This window comes from Anarrhichthys ocellatus, unplaced genomic scaffold (assembly GCF_004355925.1).
Source record: "Anarrhichthys ocellatus isolate YVR2014 unplaced genomic scaffold, GSC_Weel_1.0 scaffold25, whole genome shotgun sequence".
NCBI classification, from domain to species: Eukaryota; Metazoa; Chordata; class Actinopteri; order Perciformes; family Anarhichadidae; genus Anarrhichthys; species Anarrhichthys ocellatus.
This window is the reverse complement of record NW_022280055.1, coordinates 1,169,734-1,189,441: the sequence shown is the minus strand read 5'-3', so window position 1 is coordinate 1,189,441 and position 19,708 is coordinate 1,169,734. Positions and strand designations below refer to the sequence as shown.

Sequence of the window (19,708 nt, the reverse complement as noted above, 5' to 3'; positions counted from 1 at the left end):
CACTTTGCCAAAAAGGGGTTTGGAATAAAACAGGTTATGTTAGATCAGGCAACTACAGCAGCGGCTCGCTTTGAGAGGATGCAGAATGAATTTAAGTGAATGGAATTTCAGAAGAGAAGAAAAACTGGTATAAATGTGTCTGCACCTGCTGCAGGACCGTGGCAACGTCTGAGCGGGCAGCAACCTGACGACAAGAAGGTCATCGAGGCTTTGATGAGGATCAGTCAGCATTCATGTGCAGCCAGAGGGGCGGAGAGCCATGGGAGTGTACGGCGCATCTATCTCTGCTATAAGGAGAACAGTCACCTCAGGCACCAACAGACAGGAACTCAAAACACACACACACACACACACACACACACACACACACACACACACACACTCACACACACACGTGTTTCACTCCACTGACTTACATTTACTCCGTAACTTCTGATCTAAATTCTCCACGCTGCATGAGTAACTGCTGCCTCCACCCTAATCCTAAAATAAGCACAGAAACAGGGATTTCAAACAACACACTGGTTCTGAAATGCACACTTTTTTTTTTTTTTTTAGTCAGACAGAAATATAAATATCCCTCAATGTTGAATCATTTCGGTAGCATCATCCACCCAAGAAGAGAGATTGTCCCTCATTAAAAAAAAAACACATACATAAATAATAAATAAAACGTGACATTATTTCCCTCTGATTACACAGGCTAAACCAAACCAAAGCAAGTCAATAAACCAGTCGGCATGTGAGATCTGCCGAGCAAATCATTTCTACAAACACTACAGCGGGCGATAAACAGTGCAGATGGGCGACACTCCTAGCAACAGGCAGCAGGGTAAGAAAAATAAATTGAATTGTTCCCTGGCAACAAGGTTTTCCTATGATATAAAAATGAAGGAGCGATGAGGAGCGTGCTTAAAAATCTGATCGGGAAATCATCTTCATTCACAGGGGTCAGAGGTCTACAAGACGGCCAATCAGAGCTTCGGAAGGGAGATTAGGAATCAAGGAGCATTAAAAGAGGAGATGCCATCATATCATCGGGGTACAACACATGCGCAGTTAAATCTGGTCCGCACTTCAGGCTCGCTTTCCAACCAAAAAGGTTCGTCGGGCACAACCAAAGAGCTCCAGAGCGGACACATCATCCCTTTCATTTCAAGCGCTGTCTGCAGTAACCTTCCTACATTGCAGCTCCTGTAGTGTAGCTCAGGACCGGGTCCTGTAGCCTTGTTAAAGACGGGGGACGGGGACGGGGGCATCACCTTCCTACGTGGCCAGCTGTCTCGCTACATCCATGAAAAGCAGTGAAAGGTTCAATCAGTGCTTAAATAAAACTTCCACACCAGATCTCAACCCAAATTTACACCAAATTACACACTTTTTCGATAGCGCTCTCCATCACTATCTTCAAAACAACAATTGACTCAAAGAACACTAAAAGTATTCACCTTATAAAGAAACTTTATGTTGGGTTAATGTGTATTTGTCACCCATCTGTAGCTTGATTTCACAGTATCTAATCCTTTGTAGTTAGTTTGTTGAGACTATGTAATCATCTATCCGCCCACCCGCGTGGCCTTTAAAACAAAAAGTCCACACAGATGGGCTTCCATCGGACACAATCTTATGAAACACAGAGCTGCTTAGATATGAAAACAGTTGGAAACCCCCGACTTAGCATTACGGGCTGAACATTTTTCTGTTAATTGAAGTCAAAACACATGCAGCTTTGTCTTAATGAGATCCTCTGATGCTGCAAACTATCATTTGAAGGATTGTTTCCCCGATTTCAATGCATTCAAACAGCAGACAGGGTGTTAATGATGTTTACTCTTCCTTCAATACAAATAATGTCCCTGTAGATAAACAGCTCGGACTTTAAAAATAAATAAATAAACTAAGCGTCATGTTTTTCATTTTAATAAGAACACCAGCAATTAAAGCTACAAACAAGTCTACAAGGTAAATTAATGACGTTGAGGCAGTCAATCAAAGGTTTCTGAAGTCCTTGCATGTGCAGGCCGAGAAAGCAAATGTGCTGAGGGTAAGAAAGCCTTGACATGTCTGTTTTCTGTTGGGGGGGGGGGGGGGTGTCAACGTGGCTGGTGATGTAGATGCACACTGTGACTGTAGAGCAGTCCGGAAAGCCCAGCGGTGGGCTACGGGACGGCCCGGTTGGGTCTCTTTGGAGGAGGAGGGGGCATTAGCTCGGCGTCTGGGTCTGGTGGGTGTTTCCGGTTCTGTGCTTGGACTCCTTGAGAACAGCGGTCCACGTACTCCAAGAGGATTTCCTTCGTGACGGGCTCCTGGATGCTTTTACACACAGCTGGGGAGAAAAAAAACGACAAACACGGGAGGAAGTCAGGAAGTTATTACAGAGACGGTAACAAGCTCCTGCAGCATCCTGGAACACAGTGAATTTAGCACTGGCAAAAAAAACACATAATTAACTGTTTACTAAACCCCAAATACAGCGCTGTCAAACTAAGGACTTTTCTACACGTCGGAGCTTTAGTAAGAGATTCTTGACATTTAATGAGTTTGAAAGGTGGTTTCTTTATTTTTGCCTTTTAAAAATGAAATAAATAATTACAACAGAAACAGAAACACAACGTTGAGAAGGATTCTTCAACGGCTACATTTCGAGGAAGCTTAGTCATTGGATCGTGCCGAAAGACTGTTACGATGAATTCTACCGAGTCCTTCGCTCAGACTCAGTGCTCCGGTTTGGAAACAAGGAAAATAACTTTCAGTTAATTCACCTCAGCAAATCCAACAAAATCTAATTTGAGGCCGAACGTTCACTCGCAGTAGATCTGAAAGGCCTAACTTAGTTTAGTTTGTTCCAGCTTTTGTCGCCCAGCGTACCTTTTACCTCTAATTTGAGGAAAACGTCGTGCTGATGTCGACTGACCGATCTGCCACACTGATCACTGTAAACTATTATGTGATATTCTAGAATGTTCAGTTTGACAGGCATAGCAGCATTAACCGAGGTAACGGTGGATCATTCGTGACCGAGCCATGACTTCAACAAGTGTTGTACACGAGTGTGTACTTGTTTCAGTGTTCTTATCAGCTTGAGGAGAAATTCAATACTATCCGTCTGGATTTTTAGATAAAAGGTGCTTTTTGCCATCCGGGCTCCAAACTGCCTGCCTGAGGATCTAAAGCTCAATAATTCAGAACAATCTTTTCCATCTTCTTTTATCACTTCAGTTCATTCTTTAAATGTATTTTCTCTTGCTCGTGTTTTCATTGCTTCAACTTGTACTTCTATGTGCCACCTTGAACAGCATTTACACAATAAGGTTTATTACTGGGGTGAGCCATTATCGTTGCATTCTTTGTCAGTCTTGCTCTCTCTTTGCATTTCCTCCATCTGTGTTTTAAGAAGCTGTTAAAGCTGTGCTGCGTCATTTTCATGTGAAGGAACATTTGTGGAAAAAACGGTCAGAACTATTCACTCTGATTTTCTTTTTTTGAACTGTGAAACTAAATTACTTTTACACTCTGAGCTAAATCTGACATTCTGAAGCGTAGCCACAAAGTAGTCAGGTTAGCAAACAGCTGCTTATTTACTCAGATAGCAGACAGAATTCATTTGAAGTTGTGTTTCGAGCTACCTGACAAATGAAAGTCCAATATTCACTCTCGTTTTAGCTCTATTTTGATCTCCACCAGCTCCTGAGAGAAACATCACGCTCTTTAGCTGCTAAATGCTCAACTATGTTCACCAATGGGTTGTAACGGTAGAAGATTTTCTCAGAAAACATCACTGTTTCATGCTATCACACTATTAAAATGATTATCACTATTATCAATTACAATAACCCTTAAAGAAATGAGAACATAATTATGAAAAACAGATTTACAAACTAGATAAAAAATAGCATGTAACCATACTACTGTATGTTGTATGACTGAAGCATGTTAGTTTTCATGTTAGCAGCACTTAAGCATGTTCAATTAACTACTAAAGGAAAAATAACAGCCAAACTGCTCCTGTCTGTACCTTTAACACGCACACACACACGCACTTGAGCTTTACCGTAGATAAGCGATATCTAATATCTAATAATACCGGTTTACCGTTACAACCCGAGTTCACCATCTTTGTCCGTCTGCTGTTTTAAAAACAGCACAACCTCGTATAGATATGAAATGATGTCGACAGGAGCGTTTACTGCAGGCCGACCGGTTGTTATTCCCTCTTGAGATGTTCACCGTCGGTCAGAGGAGGACACGGTCTTACCCATTGCTGTCGCGTAGGCGTTTGGGAAGCTCTTGTCCACCCGTTGCCTCATGAACACCCAGGTGTTATTGGCGAAGGTGCACTCGATGATCTTGTTGTCGTACTGCTTCAGCTCCTTTGTGGCCTGTGACGACAAAGATGAAAAGGACAAAAGACGGTTTGTACTTCACAACACAGAGTGAAAGAGACACCAGTGTCATTTTATTGTCTTCTTGCTGCCACCATTGCCAGTGACAAAGATAAACCCTCTAATGTATTTCAAGAGACACTTTCAGAGACGTGCTGCTGCATCGATGAATGCCAGCAGCTCACAATGATTGGCACAAGTAACTGCTGTTTTGTTCCTATTATTATCGTCACCTTTGCCGTTACCAGTGGAGACTTTCAGTAGCCGTTAAGAGGGAGAGTAAAGCTTCAGGCAGCGTTGGACGACAACATTTAGATGCACACAATGACTGTGGTGTTAAAAATGAAGTTAGGAAAAAGTACATTTTCAGCTCATGATGAATTATGTTGATCCAGGCAGCAGTAGCATTCGCCTGCAGCAAAAACATTTGCCGGTTTCACCTCTCTTAATAGGGAGAGGGACAAAATAATCTGGTATTATTTAAATTGGCAATAAACAAATTGCATTCTGGAGGCTACAAATGGAAGTGAGCAGTCAACGTTTTGAAACCCATTACCCTTTAAGGAATCAAAAATGATGTCATGTGGTGACTAAACTGAGCAATATTAGGACCACAGCTCAGTCATTTCAATGAACGACTCATCATTTAGCACATAAAATGTCAGACAATAATAAGTACAGTTAGACCAACATCTCAAAACCCGAAGATATTCAATTCACAGTGATATAAAACAGTGAAAAGCAGCAATTCTGTTAATCGCTTTTATAGTAAGAAAGTTATTGTTGGATATTGGATGTTTAGGATTCTTACATGAATACAGACAGATAGTCACACAGTGTGTCTGTAGCGCTGTGATGAAGCCCTCAACAAAGCAGTGCAACAGTTGCTGCTCCTCCACCTGAGCTACACGGGATCACTGACTTATTGCATCACATTCTGCTTGGAAAACAAAATCAACTCCTCGCACTGAGCACACTGAGCTGAAGTATATGAAAATGGCACCCGACGCTGAAGATCAAGCGTGAGTCAAAGAAGACATTTGAGCAGCTGTTGTTTATTTGTCGAGGGACCGAGTCTCACTGAAAGGATTCTCAAGACTTGGAGAATGCAAAAATCCCAAAGAGACGCCAGGAAGCGGAACGTGCAGCTGCAATAATCAAATGCAACGGTTGGCTTTGACAGAAACAATATGGTTTGTATCAGTGCTCATTGAGTCTGCTGAAAGGTTGTGAGGAGACTCGAGACACAAAGAGGCTGACCTCCAGGATTCAGTGTCACACGGTGACCATCACTGCCAGGAAAGCACCAGTGTTTGGCAAGACGCTCAACTACTAAGTAAGAGCTTGTGTGATCCTGGAGTGTGGGGCATCTGGGCCCACAGTGGGGGGTGCGAAATCACACAGGAAGCAGAGAAAATGTGTGAGTTAGAAAGACAGAGATGCTCGTTATTGGATTTCAGAAAACAACCTTGATTCATAACTCACGAGAATGCCTAATTAGTCATTGTCTCAAAATTCTGATTTATGTCCACAACATTTCCTCTGATGTCAGTTTGAAGACAAACAGCACATTAATGAGACCAACTGTAAATCAAACAGTTCTGTGTTTGGAGAAGAACAGACGATCTAAAGGGAGCGACAGACTCGCAAAGCTTTCCTGAAGCTCGACACAGCAAGCTGCCAGAGAACTGAGAAGGGCAGGACGCTCTGCTGCAGACTGGGATCTCTTCCTGCTGGTGAACGGTGACATGTTGGCTGCCATTTTTTCATCGCCACTTGGTGTTTAATCTGTCCAAATCGGTCTCATTATGGCAGTACACGTGTGCTAATATTCTGCACTTAATCACTTTTTTTCTGAGCGTTAGTTAAGAAGATCCATACCACAGTACAGTGCTGGATCCAGGTGGTGATTAGCTGAGCTTAGCATGAAGACAAGAAGAAGGGGGAAAAAGCTTGCCTGGCATTCTCCAGAACTAAAAAAGGCCAATAAATGTCTCTAATGCTCACTAATGTTTATTTAATTTGTCCACCAACATAAATGTAAAAAACACAATTCATGGTATGCAGGCGAGACACACATTATCGTTACAAAATTCACTCCCTGACTGATTATTTGTATACTTTTATTATTGTTATTTCCGGGGGAGAGAGTCCTTACTATATTCTATGCTAAGCTAAGCTAAGCCTCTGGGTCTAAAGATCCATTGTTAGCGTACATGAGGGTGGTATTGATCTTCTCATCCAAGTCTCAGAGAGAAAGCAAGTAAGCGTATATCTTTAAACGCCGAGCTATTTCCTTTAGGCACAAGCTTATGTACTTAAAACCGTTAAGTCACTTCCAGGAATCAACATATTAATTATAAATGCTGTTCCACCACATTAACTATCAGTACGAAGTCAGGGACAGCAGGTTTTCATCTCTGGGAAACACTAAACATTAGTTCTGTATCATGAAGTAAAGCAGAAACTGGCAGAGAAAGCAAACAACTACAACTAGAACTGGAAGTATATGATCTCTTACTAGTCAGTGCACAACACACACACAGTTAACCTGCCTTTTCATCACTGGGATCTGTGGGGACAGCTGTACCGGTACATTGTGCTACCGTTTATTACAGGACTTTTCTTGAGATATAGCGGCGTGGAGGAAAAAGATTTCAAGTTTGTAATTTCCTTGCATAGCTGCTTTGTTTTGCCCCACATTGCTCTCCGACTGACCGGGCCGTTGTTTCATTCGAGACTTAATCAGAACCGGCCCGCAGGTCTGCGACACGGCAGCACTCAGGTCCATTGTAATAAGGAGAAACCGGATGAAAAAATATATAAGTGGCGAGAGGATATAAGATGCAAAAGTAGGAACGTGAACGAACACTCTGCTCAGAGGGGACAACCCAGCTGATATATACGGTATTGAACTAATGTTCAATCTTTAATATACTTGCAAACAGAACACATTAGACATCTTCTGTCCTTTAATATCACCTCACATGTTCTATCAGCAACAATGTAATGGGTCTCTGGAGAATATATATAAAAACCAATAATTGTCCCACACATTTAGATCGACTGTCACATCCGATCTGAGGACAAACAAGTGGAAAGCAGGTGCACACCGTCAGGTTTGGCAGTCAAAAAAGACAAGAATTACTAAGAGATTTGTGTGTTTAGTTTGTTTTGTTGCTCAGCATGATGGAGGGTTTTCTATGCAAACCACTTTTAATTACTTTGACAGTATTCATGGTTCTAAATCCCACATTTCACGTAATTTACAAAAAGCTGTGGGCAACAAAAACCTAAAAAATAAACACACTTTAATTTCGGTTCAACGGGAAGTGTTACTGTTGATTAAACATAAAGAATACTAGTGCTCACTCTCCCTTGATGCGTATAGAATCTAAAAATGACAGTACTCAGCAGGTGAAGCGCACACAGCTTCACTGAAGGGGCTGCTGGTCTTTGACAGAGATCTGCTCTTATCTCCGTCTCTGGCGTCTAAATCTGTCAGGCACCATTCAACTAATTTATGATTAATGAGCTGCACTCTCAGCAGGCCACGTATAGTTCTGCACAGAGAGCTGACTCCATGAAGTGGTGAAACTTAACCTACATGGAGAATCAATAGCCATTACTTCTACCAGGCTTCAGCAAAATCCACCTCTTCTAGAAGCCAGAAATGTAAATAACGATACCGAGGAGAACCGAAGAGTAGGCTTTAGTGGTGGATCTCAATTTGGGTTTCTACTTTTGTAGCTTCAACCATCGGCTCTAATGATATGATGGCATTTTATTTAACTAAGTAGTCACCGAGATCTGGAAAGGGGAGGACATGGCTAATAATAGGTACAATGAGGCAACAAGCACGAGTGATCGGACACGGGCCTGAAGCTGTGATGGTTTTGCTACCATTGGACTGTTTTCAGTCTTGATGCTAAGCTAAGCTAATCAGCTGCAGGTTGCAGCAACATAATCACTGGACAGACAAGCGTGACTAGGGAAAGTACAGGAGGTCAAATATGTAAGTCATGACCGTTTGAACCAACAGAAGGAGTGAAAGAATACAACTTTTAACACACCATAGTCATTGTAAAGACTAAACCCAACTTAACTGATCTATGAAATGTATATGCAGCGGTGGAATGGGCTTCAGTTACAACATTACCAACAGTGATAAACAAGCAAATGAAGGCTTCTTTTCCCATTAAAAAAAGGTACAATAAATAGAAATGTAATCTGTGAAGCGTGCATCGACACATGAAAAGCTGTATCTATATATATTTATTTTAGTTATTCTCTGTAGGTACAAACAGGAGAATATTGAGCAAATTAAACAGGTTTTCATGAAGATTACGAAATTTTTTCGAACTACAGAAAGAGTTGGTTTGATTTCTTTTAAATGAGCCGTAAAATGGATGTGCCCCCAAAACAACATCTAAATCGACACATCGACATTAGTAAGATGCCCCCGAGCAAGGCAATGAATTTTTAAAACTACTTTGTGGTGGTGGACCGCAGGCTGCAAACAAACACACCACAAATCGCTGTGTCTTGTTACCATTACCATTTCTCAGCAAATTCACACAGACGGTAAAAACACATTTCACAACAAAAATGGCAACATGAAAGCCGACAGAAGATGACCCCGGGGCTGCAGCTCTGTCTGCCTGAGAGGAGCTCTACCTCGTTTAGTTATAGCCCGGGGCTGATACATGGGAATCTGGAACAAAAGGTACCGGAGGGGAAAAAGCATGACTGTGACTATTAAAAAGCCTACACATACACATACAAGTCATTTAGTTAAATATATGCAACAGTCACTATGTTGAGTACAGCTGATGAATGCCTCTCTACAGCAGAGCAAATTTTCTTTATCAATAATCTGCTTTGATTATTTTAATGTTTTACCGATTAATAATTTAGTCTATGAAATGTTGAAATTACTAGAGCTCCCCAGGTAACTAGTGCTGTGTGGAAAGGGCTTAAGAATGATGATATTTGGGCAGTTTCGATGTTTGTTGAAAACCTTTTCATCAATCAGTTGTTTACACTGTGAAGTGTAAATCATTTGTAAACAAACATGTACATACTGATGGTCTACACAGAAAGAAAGGTATACAGTAGCTAGCTTAGCATCATTTCAAAAGCACATACCAATTCACCAGAGGCTGATAAAAAGATAAAATAGAGAGACAGCATGGTGACCATGTCGTTGAACTGCACATGTAGATTATCCTGAACGTATCAAGACAACAGAGAACTATGGAAGTGTTAGGTTTGACATCAAATCAAACCACCAGCAGATCAGAAAACAGGAAATCTTTTTACTAGAACTTATAAAAGGTTTGTATAAAACAGGCAAATTAAATAATAAAGATTTGTCCCTAAATAAAAGAACAGCAATGAAACTGGTACCATTCCTCATGTCACAAAGCAAGACCTAATAAAAAACCTAATGCATTCCCTTCATGCTTGGCAGTGCGAACTCCACGAAATACTATCACTTCAAAAATCTTGTGCCATTCTAAAGGGGAGCTGGAAGAGGACAGGGGGGCTTTGGGTTCTTGCCACAGTGATGAATCCAACAAAGCAACACATATATTTTCTCACCTTCATCTTTGCAAAGGGCATGTCATAGCTGCCGACGTAGAGCAAGCCGACAGTCTGTGGGAGTAGCCTAAAGAGACAAAAAGATCATGGTTAACACCCTCAACACAGAGAGTATCCGAGTGGTTGACGACAGCGCAAAGAAATCACTACGCCGCTTCCTTTTTCCAGCTAGTAACAGAACGGCAGAGACATGAGATTACACCTCTCTGAGCCCGTCTGTCTCTCTGCACAGCTTCACGTTCCTAAACTTACAGCGTGATTACGTTTATATAGATTGAACAGAAGGTCATTATACAGTCCTGCATCTCTCAGCACGGTTAATTCAGACTATATTGTTTATATGTACAGTGATCTTGTGTGTGTGCATCTCTCAGTACCCTGATCATGTGTCAGTGCAGTATTTATGTCTCATCCCAGAGATCACGCCCCAACAGATGTCTGAATCACACACACCGCTCCTTACCTCCCTCCATCAAAAACACCCCCCATGGGCCCGTTGTTATTTCCAGACACTGTCTTCTGCTACGGACTGCGTCTACGAGCACTGGTTTTATATCGGTTCACCACTTTCTTTGGACAGAAATAAAAGGGGGGCAATTGAGCTAAACGGACAGCGAAACAACCGTGCGGCAACGTAGTCTGATGCATTTTATTCAGAGATTTCAATTGGAGCTGTAATCGGAGACCATCTCCCCATCCACCCCAGCCCCCCTCCTGTGTAATGATAGCTAGCACAAGCAGGAAGGAGGCAGCAGTGAACATTAAGAGAGCTAAATTGCCATGCGGTGATGGACACCGTCGCATGCCAAGACCAAGTCCATTCCCGTCATTTGTTCTATTAATACCTCTGACTAACGTGTTGTTTGTTAAATACCGCTTTCCTAAACTTACTGTATTGATCATGGCACAGTTTGTCTAAAGCGACACTAAGATATCAATGAGATTCAACCAGGAAACAGATACTCAGATACGCATATACTCGAGCGTCTCAGAAGAACAGACTCTTTAGTTGTCGTTTACCAGCTGTTTCACGATGCTAAGTTTCTGCTCCCCTCACAAGCTAAGTGTTTGAGGTCCTGGAAGTCCTGCTGTCTTAAATTACACTGGAACTACATTTTCTTTAAGTAAGGGTCGGATGAATTATGTTAAAATTAAAGACCGACAACAACACCCAACACCGATGAAAGTAAGACTCCAGCACCAGGCAGGGGTTTTCATTAAACAATCAAGATGCTGTTAAATGTCACGGTAGTGCAATCAGACTTGTAGTACCGAACAGCTGGAACAATAGGTCAAATGATTTATAAAGCATGGAAGCAAAAAAAAAAAAAAACTTGGAAAATGTGCCTGAGGTGCTGTGTCTCAAGTGACAACGTATCAAAACAGCTTTTGAGAGCTTTCTTTTCTGCACTCTGTTTACTTCTCTATGTGTAAAGATGAGGTGGGTGGTATTCTATATATTTGTCGGTGTCAACGAATCCAACGAAAAGACTTAAACTATCCATTAATTGATCCTACTAACCTGATAAAGCCTATTCCTGTACGACAAAGACCTCCAAGTTTGTCAAATTAAAGCGTCACAGCATTCCACTGGGGGGCATGTTCCTTCATTACCATGAACATGGGCACTGCAGTTAATTCTGATTCAATCCCAAATAGTACACACTTTATTTCTCAGTAGTCTACTTGATTAATTAATTAGTTCTGAAAATAGTCCCCAACAAATGCACTGATTTCTCCTTTGTGATTTAAGTTTGCTAAAAACCACAGAGCCCAGGCTGCTTTAGGACCTTACTTTATAAATACAAAGTATACAAAGTACACGATATATTCGTCTTCAGGGTGGCTGAATGCCTCAGACAGGGTCAGGAAGTGGGAGAGCATAGAGGTACGTAAATGGGTTTCTGCCTCAGAGTTTCATATTTCTGTTGGGGGAATCAATATGTCGAGCTCCTTAAAATGGATCATAAAGTGGATCATTTTAAACTCAAGTAGAAACACCATTTAAAGAAGAACCAGTCACACGGTCCTGAATGATCTGGAGCTCGTCATTGAGTTTTACTGTGCAACCCCTGGTTTGTATATTTTGTTGTTGAGTTTAGTGTTTCTGTAAGACCCATTTAGAAGTAAGAGTTTTAAACTAACTCAGGCTATAGATGCTGTGGTATGTGTCATTACTCCATGCTATATATCTGGATGGACTAATGCCTCGTTGTTTTTGGTCTTTTAATTGATTTGTGGACGATAACAGAAAAAAATCAAATATTGCCAACATTATCCTTAAAATATGCTGACTAATGCCTAGTTCACACTCCACGCCTTTTTGTAAGTCCCAGATCAGAAGCAAATTGGTGATTTGGTGTCGACTCGGTGCTCGGCACTTGAGCGATACGTGTGAACTGTTCAAAAGACGTAAACCGAGACGCTCGGCGATGCATCGCAGACGCATTTCGGATATCCAGCATGATAAATATCTGGACCTGTCGTGGAGCTACAGCCTATGAGAGCGCAGGACACGGGTTGAGGGGAAAAAGCTGTGGGAGGGGTCGTCTGTAACGATAGCACGAGCTATTTGGACGTGTCAGATCCACTTGCTCTGAATTACACTTTACTTGCTGTGAATGTCTCTCTCACCCAAATCCTTTTCTGCAGCTTCTAAAAATGGTCGGATTGGTTGTCTCTTACAACTGATCCTGCAGAAATAATGCATCTGAAGATCTGGCATTCTGACACCATGCAGAGTCTCTATAATGGTTTGAATTTTAGAATTCTCACGGCAATACAGTCGAGAATAACAGCACTGATCATATGTCGTTAACTTCACTTTGACGCTATTACATCATCAGTCAGAGTTGAAAGTACCTGACTGGGTTACTTTTCACAAAAATATGGATCGGGATGCTGTAATGACACTTGAGTCCACAGAGTAGACAGACCGGTAACATGAAGCCTGGACTCGGGCCTCTAGAGAGCCAATACAAGCCAATCAAAAGGTACCATTCTCCTTCTCCGGGTCCTTCAAAAACACTAACGAATGATGATGTAACCCCCAGTCAAGCTATCTATACAATACTAAAGACTGTTCAGTTCCACACTTGGGAGGGGCACTGGCAGGCTTTCTGGGATTGCTTCATCTTTCCATTTTGTTATTTTCCTGCCACTCAGTAATCACTGTCTGCCTCTTTGCCTGCTTTCAGAGAAGGTAATAAAACTTGCAAGGCTGTATATGCCTCCGTGGTACACACAAAGACGTGCTGAAGGACTGATGAATAAACAGTTGTTACCTCCGATATATCTGTCCATCTCTCTCCCTCAGACAGTAACTAAGGAGAGATTTGAAAACCTACACCGAGGCTGAATGAGGTCTGCTGATTGCTCCCTCTGCCAGCAAAACTCATCTTTCAGGGGAAATATCAGAACGTTCTCCAATGGCAACAATGATCGTCTGTGTTCTCCCACTCACAGGGAGGAGTTAAGAGGCTGACTAGCTGGCTGGCTGTGCCCTGCTGTGATCCTCTCAGTCTGTTGTTGGTGAATGGTGGCAGGCTCACGGCTACAAAGCTGGGACAGTCGCTAAGGTAAACCTGGCTCTCAGACGAAAGATGCAGCGTGACAAGAAAGCTCAGTGGCACTCAGACAATACTCGGACTCATCGGAGGAAAAAAGCACACAGAGCAAAGAGATATGCATTGTACTGACGGAAAAATAACAAGAATAAGAGTCTACAAGACGTGCTTGAAGCTCTGAGAGATTGCATTTAGGCACAATGTGCTGCTTTGAGATAAAAGCTAATGTCAGCATGCAAACGTGCTCAGAATTACAACGCTCGTATGCGGATGTTTAGAAAGTACCACGTCCGCCATTGTAAATGAACGTGTTAGCAGGGAACAAATTCAAAATTTGACCAGATGCTTAGTGATCACTAAAGTTATTACGATACATCCTAAGTGGAATGTGAATATCTGTACCATATCTCATGGCAATCCATCCATAGTTTAGTATTTGTCAAATATCTTTTTAACGCCAACCACATGGTGCCACTAAAAGAAAAGTCAAGGGATGACCAAAGGTATTAGGATGCATCCTCTGGGCACCATGAACATTTGTACCAAAAGTCACGACAATCTATCCGATGACCAAAAATGTCAACCTGCTTGGTGTCAAAAGATCAATACATCCAATACAAACTACCAATGTTACAGCTAGCTTCTATTTGATACGACTGTGTACCAAAGGCTGTAATGATCTCCAGAAATCGGTCGTTGTTTCTAGTTACAGAATTGTTTTTCGGCAGAGCTCTAATGTTTAACAGGATAAGGGCTGGGACGAGCACCAGTGGATCTGAATAATTTATGTTGCAGAGGATGATAAACATAGAAAATGAGGAAAAAAAGGGAAAGGCAGTGAGGTTTTCTTCTTTGCACATATAGCAAAAATACAACATTTCTGGGGCTGGAGACAAAAGCTCATGTAGGCGATGACGGTGAAAGGAATGAACGTTTGCACACCGTAGCACCCTAACTGTAACGGGAATTGATCCCCAAGGCAAAGAGGAAATGGGAGGAAAAAAAAAAAGATTAAAGCATTGCCGTTGACACAGACACACAAAGAAACGGTACTTGTGTTTGTGTGCGTGTGTGTGTGTGTGTGAAGGGCTCCAGTGTGTCACAAAAAACGATAGGTGCTATTAGACTCATCAGGCAGTGTGTTTCCCTGGCAACAGTGACTTACCCTTCTCCTCCGACTTTGGTGATCTTCAGGCGAAAGTCCACAGAGTTGAGATTGGGCGGCTTCCACTTGAGGATCTCATCACACCTCCCGGCCTTGTATCTCTGCAAGTACAAACCCAATCCCCCCCAAAAAATGAATAAATATGGAAGATTTGTTGCGGATGAATACGTATTAAAGTTGCTTTCATGGCACAGGTGTGACCCTGTGGTTTCACGAGTAGAAGTCAACCCATAATGACTTAATTCCTGTAAAGAAATGTGTGAGTAGTTAAGCCAAAGTCACAGTTAATGAGCTGAAACTAATTAGGCTCCATTATGATACACTGCTTGTATCTCACTATCTAGAGCAGCAAGACGTGGAACTGAATTGATCTCTGGTTAATATTTAGCCCCTTAGTATTAAAAACAAGTACTCCACATATTACATGAATAGAAGTAGAAAAGAGCACAAGAATAGATGTGTAAATACATTACAGGCTGACAAATGTTGATTCAACGTGATGGCATTACTCACATCACTACTGCGTTTCAACACACCACACATAACCGAACAACACGCTTTGATTATCTCTGCTCGGCTGACATTTGAGGAGGACATGAAACGAGTGCGGTGGAACATGAGGAATGTAAAGGCATGACGGGTGGAGGCGGGAACAGATGACCAGACTCTGTCACTGTCAGGTTGCCCGGTAACAGAAGTCTACTCCAGGGACTAGTGTGGAAAACGGACAGGATTCCTCTGGAGAACCTGTGTTGTCACGGCACAGGAACAAATAAGGGCTTCACCCACGAATGATTAGTGATGGACTGTAACCAAGTGTACTCACTTAAATCAAGGTACTTGTACTTTACTACGGTATTCACACTTTACGCAATTTTATCCTTATTAGAGGCAAATGTTGCACATTACTCAACTGCATTTATTTGGCTGCTTCGGGTACTTTATAGATTCCGGTACAACGCAAACAACACATCTCCACATTTGATGAGTCTGAATTTTAATGTCTGTGATAAACTGAAGTACAAGGAGTCGCTTTATGGACTGAGAACACTTGGATCAGCTGGAAAATGCACAAAGCTGAATACTTTTTTACTGCGCTCATGAAATGTCTTTAAGAGATAAACGGTTCTCACAGGACAGCAAAACTGCAAACGTATGATCTTACAGAATATGACGCATTGCTGAAGACTAAACAACCCAACGGTATATAAAAAGTGATAAAATGATCACAACCTGAGACAACTACAGCAGTAAAATGCAACATACATGTTAATGCAGCAGTACTATTATACCAAAAATATCATATGTAATAGTAAACATTTTACTGCACAATGAATACTCTTCATACTCTACATTTTGCTGATAACACTTTCATACTTTGAAGTAAGGTTTTGAATGCATGACTTTTACTTGTAGTGGAGTATTTTCACAGTGTATTTTCACCACTTTAAGAGGAACATTAAATCATCATGGGAAGAACAAAATATGTCAAAAATAAAACTACCCTACTCCTCCACAACTACACTGGTGTCTAAGTTTGGCAAGCATTTTGCTGATTAGCATTAAAATCTTGTAGTTTCACTAATGGTTTTCAATTATTTCAGGGTCAAGCCCAGAAACCCTAGAAATTACACTCATGTTGTACAATGATACAGCCAACAAATTACTACTTAATAGGATGTTGTACGAGCGTTTATACCTGCTCCAAATGATCCTCCTCAAATGGAGCAAAACGCCATTAGAGCTTTCCTCCAGGCTGCGTCACACTGCCTCCCCAAAATGTTTCTTTTGAACATCTTCGTAGTCTCAACACAACGATGCAGAAAAATGGGGATAATGGCGCTTACGTGTGGACAGTCTCTCCTCGAAGGAATTCGTGGTGTTGCACTCCGTTGAGCACACAAGAAGAGACGGAAGTACAATAGTTGTGTGAACACCAATAAAAGAAAGCCTGAGACAAAAGTTCCAACTCTGCCTTAACTTTCACCATCCGGCCAATCTGTTGCGTTAAGTGGATGCTACCAACAGTTTGTCGGTTTCTGGAGGTTACAAAAACTGTCGCTTGGAAAAAGGGGTTTCAGAGGCTGTTGGATGATCCAATAAGAGCTTTATTTAAAACATAATGAGGTCTTGTGACTGTGTTGCTGGGAATTGTTGACGGGTATGAAGCATATTTGACTGTCAGGCTGGAGACCAGAGTTTAGGTTTCACCGTTTTCTGACAATTTCTGATGATTCACTTAAGACCCGTTTTCCTCCTTTTAATAAAAGAAAGCTATTAATAACACATCGACATTATTGTTGACTACAAAAAAGGGATGATGTGACTTCAGTTAAACTTTAACATAACGGGCATCATTATGAAACCAAAGTCAAAGTCGTGAAATTATACTTTAATAACCTGGTTAAATCGAGGGCAGACTGACTTTGTCGACTTGGGTGTAAAGTGAAGGGAACACGAGATGTGTGGGGTCCTTTCTGCTTTGTCCACGGTGGAGCTCTCCGTGTGGGAGGCGGCCTTCATGTGCCTTTGAAACCGGCACACTCCAAAAAGGCTATTCACCGCAGTTAAGCTAGAGAGCAGGAAAAGAGTGCACGTCTCTTTTGAAGAACCTGAACAGAGCACATCTTTTCCACTGGAGACGTGGGTGTAGAAAGGAAAATTCTTCAATGTCGTTAGTTATGCTCTGCTGCACAGGCATCAAAATAACCTCTCGTGAAATGACTTATCCCCTCTTATGTAGCTCCAATGCCAAATTAAATGTATACAGGTGAGTGGTGATTAAGTCCTCCACAGCTGACAATCAAATTACTTCATAAATGAGCAGAATAAAAGAGAAAGAAATATGGTACCAACTTCTGAAGAGCTAAAAACTAGCTTCCATGGCTATCTTGTCTGTGCTAGAACAATAACAGCACATGTAGGAAATTAATATCCACTGTCGTGATGATCTGTTGAGGCTTGATCAACTGCGTGTGCCACATTTTCAACCCCAGTGAAATTTGCTTTGTCCAAGCCAGCAGAACCAAAGCAACTCCCCAAAGAAAACCCAATCAGACTGCCGTGTCAATAAATAACCTACCTTTAAAAGCATTCTTAAATGGAAAGGTGCTGCCGGTTGCACTCGTGCTTTCATTGCTATTGTTAGCCTCGTCAATAAGTGACTGCACATACAATTGAAGTGCAAAACAAGACCTTCAAACCCGGTCTGCATCCAAGAACACATCTCCCCATCTGTCAAAATGATTTTCATGTGATGATGTTCCATTGCATGTAAATTGCCGGCTGTTTCAAGTGAGAAGTTCAGAGGCAGCAACCTTCAGACCGAGGGAAACAAAAACTGAGGGAGATGCAAAGTGTGAAAGCAAAAGTGTGGCTGCTTCTTAAAAAAAAAAAGAAGAAGAGTCGAGCACAAATGCCACAACAATTTAGTGTAATTACTATATAGCAAATGAATCACTTGAACCGTCTTTGGAAAAATGCAAGAAAAACATCTTTCTGGAGAAGTCAACAGCCAACCACGTGAGTGAAAGGTCGAACAAAACGTACAGCCCGAAGATGAACTCAACCGTGATTTAAAATGTTAGACCTTTGTTGTCGTTACTTATACTTGTATTCACAAACTATACTCTACAGTCTACATGTAATACATTACAGTATGGAACTATGTAAATACACCAGCTCCTGTATTTTCAAAGTTAATTAAAAGTTGATTTAAAGGTGCCTTGTGCCATTTACAATAGAAATCGTTTACATTCAGTGTTTCTCACCAAAAGCAGACTGTGTATTTCTTGAGGTTTTAACTGGAGTGTTGAAAGCATTTCCTCACATTTCCTTCCTCATAGAACATTTGCAAAACTGATTTTTTAATATTTGACATCCTACATTGTTCACATCGGTGTTTACTAGCTGGCGGTCTTCACTTTAGTTCCTCATTTAATTCCAAATTATTACATTTACCCCTCCTAGTTTCTCACCATGCGGATCATTTTGTTTTTTTGTGATAAGTTTGTGACAATCGCTACTTAAACTTCTATTGAAGCCCTCTAATATGTGGTTGAATGGAATTTTGTTGTCGTGCAGCTTGACCATTGATCAATTATATTTTCGCAGGTTGTGTGTTCTATTTATTTTAAGTGTTTATTCAGAAACAACGTCCCCGTCACTTAGGATAAGAATCTACAGACCACACTGTCAACACTTTGTATTGGGATAATGTCTTGTGTAGAAAGCTGTTCAAGCGAAAAAAAAACTGTTAAATACGCAAGTAAAAAAAATATATTTTTGTAAAAAGGGTTGACGGATCCTTTAATAAATATGAATAAGTATGTAATTTAGAGAATGTTTAAGGATTTACTGACGGTCGGTTACTCGTCTGTTCTCTTCTAGTAACTCATATTTGATGCTCCTTCACTTATGTTTCCTGGACTCCATCTTCTTATCTCTTGTTCAAAAATTGTGAATACAACGAAGTCGCATAAATTGTGCCAGCTTTCAAAAATACCAGCATGACGTGACTGCAGGCATCATCAGCTGTACTGCTGTGCAAGCACTGCTCGGCTGACTTTGCAGTTCCACTTCAACGAAACATTTTTTTGGTGACAAAGATAAAAATGTAAAGTAGTCCACGAAACTGCCACCTAAGACTTTATAACTTCCACAAGCGACTGCATTTTCAAAGTGGTCCGAAATGGCAAGAAAACGAAAAGATAGAAAGTACACACGCTTGTCCGGGCATGAAGCGAACATTAAAGCTCCTCATGACACCTGGAGCTCACGAGTGAAAAGACAGCCAGTGGTTCATCAAAACAACATATATTACTTTTATAAGGTACTGGCAGCTTATCAGACAGCAGCTTTAGAGATGCTATTGCGATGAGACTTCAATCGACATCAGTTAGACTATATAAATTTGTGATCGGTAGGACCAAACCGCAGCCATTCCTTGATGTCAATATAGGAAAATAAATAGGGGGGGGGGGGGGGGGGGG

General features: G+C 41.4%; 1 protein-coding gene across 1 annotated transcript in view; it reads right to left on the bottom strand.

Annotated features, from left to right (window-relative positions):
* Positions 1 to 688: 688 nt before the first annotated feature.
* The window catches only part of rngtt (RNA guanylyltransferase and 5'-phosphatase), a 69,541-nt gene continuing 50,521 nt past the window's right edge, over positions 689 to 19,708 (bottom strand). Inside the window, exons 13-16 of the mRNA XM_031861839.1 lie at positions 14,718 to 14,818; positions 9,987 to 10,053; positions 4,256 to 4,379; positions 689 to 2,326 (exon numbers count right to left, since the gene is read on the bottom strand). Of these exons, the coding sequence (XP_031717699.1) occupies positions 2,160 to 2,326; positions 4,256 to 4,379; positions 9,987 to 10,053; positions 14,718 to 14,818 (459 nt within the window). The 3' untranslated portion in view covers positions 689 to 2,159. The remainder of the gene's footprint in view (positions 2,327 to 4,255; positions 4,380 to 9,986; positions 10,054 to 14,717; positions 14,819 to 19,708) is intronic.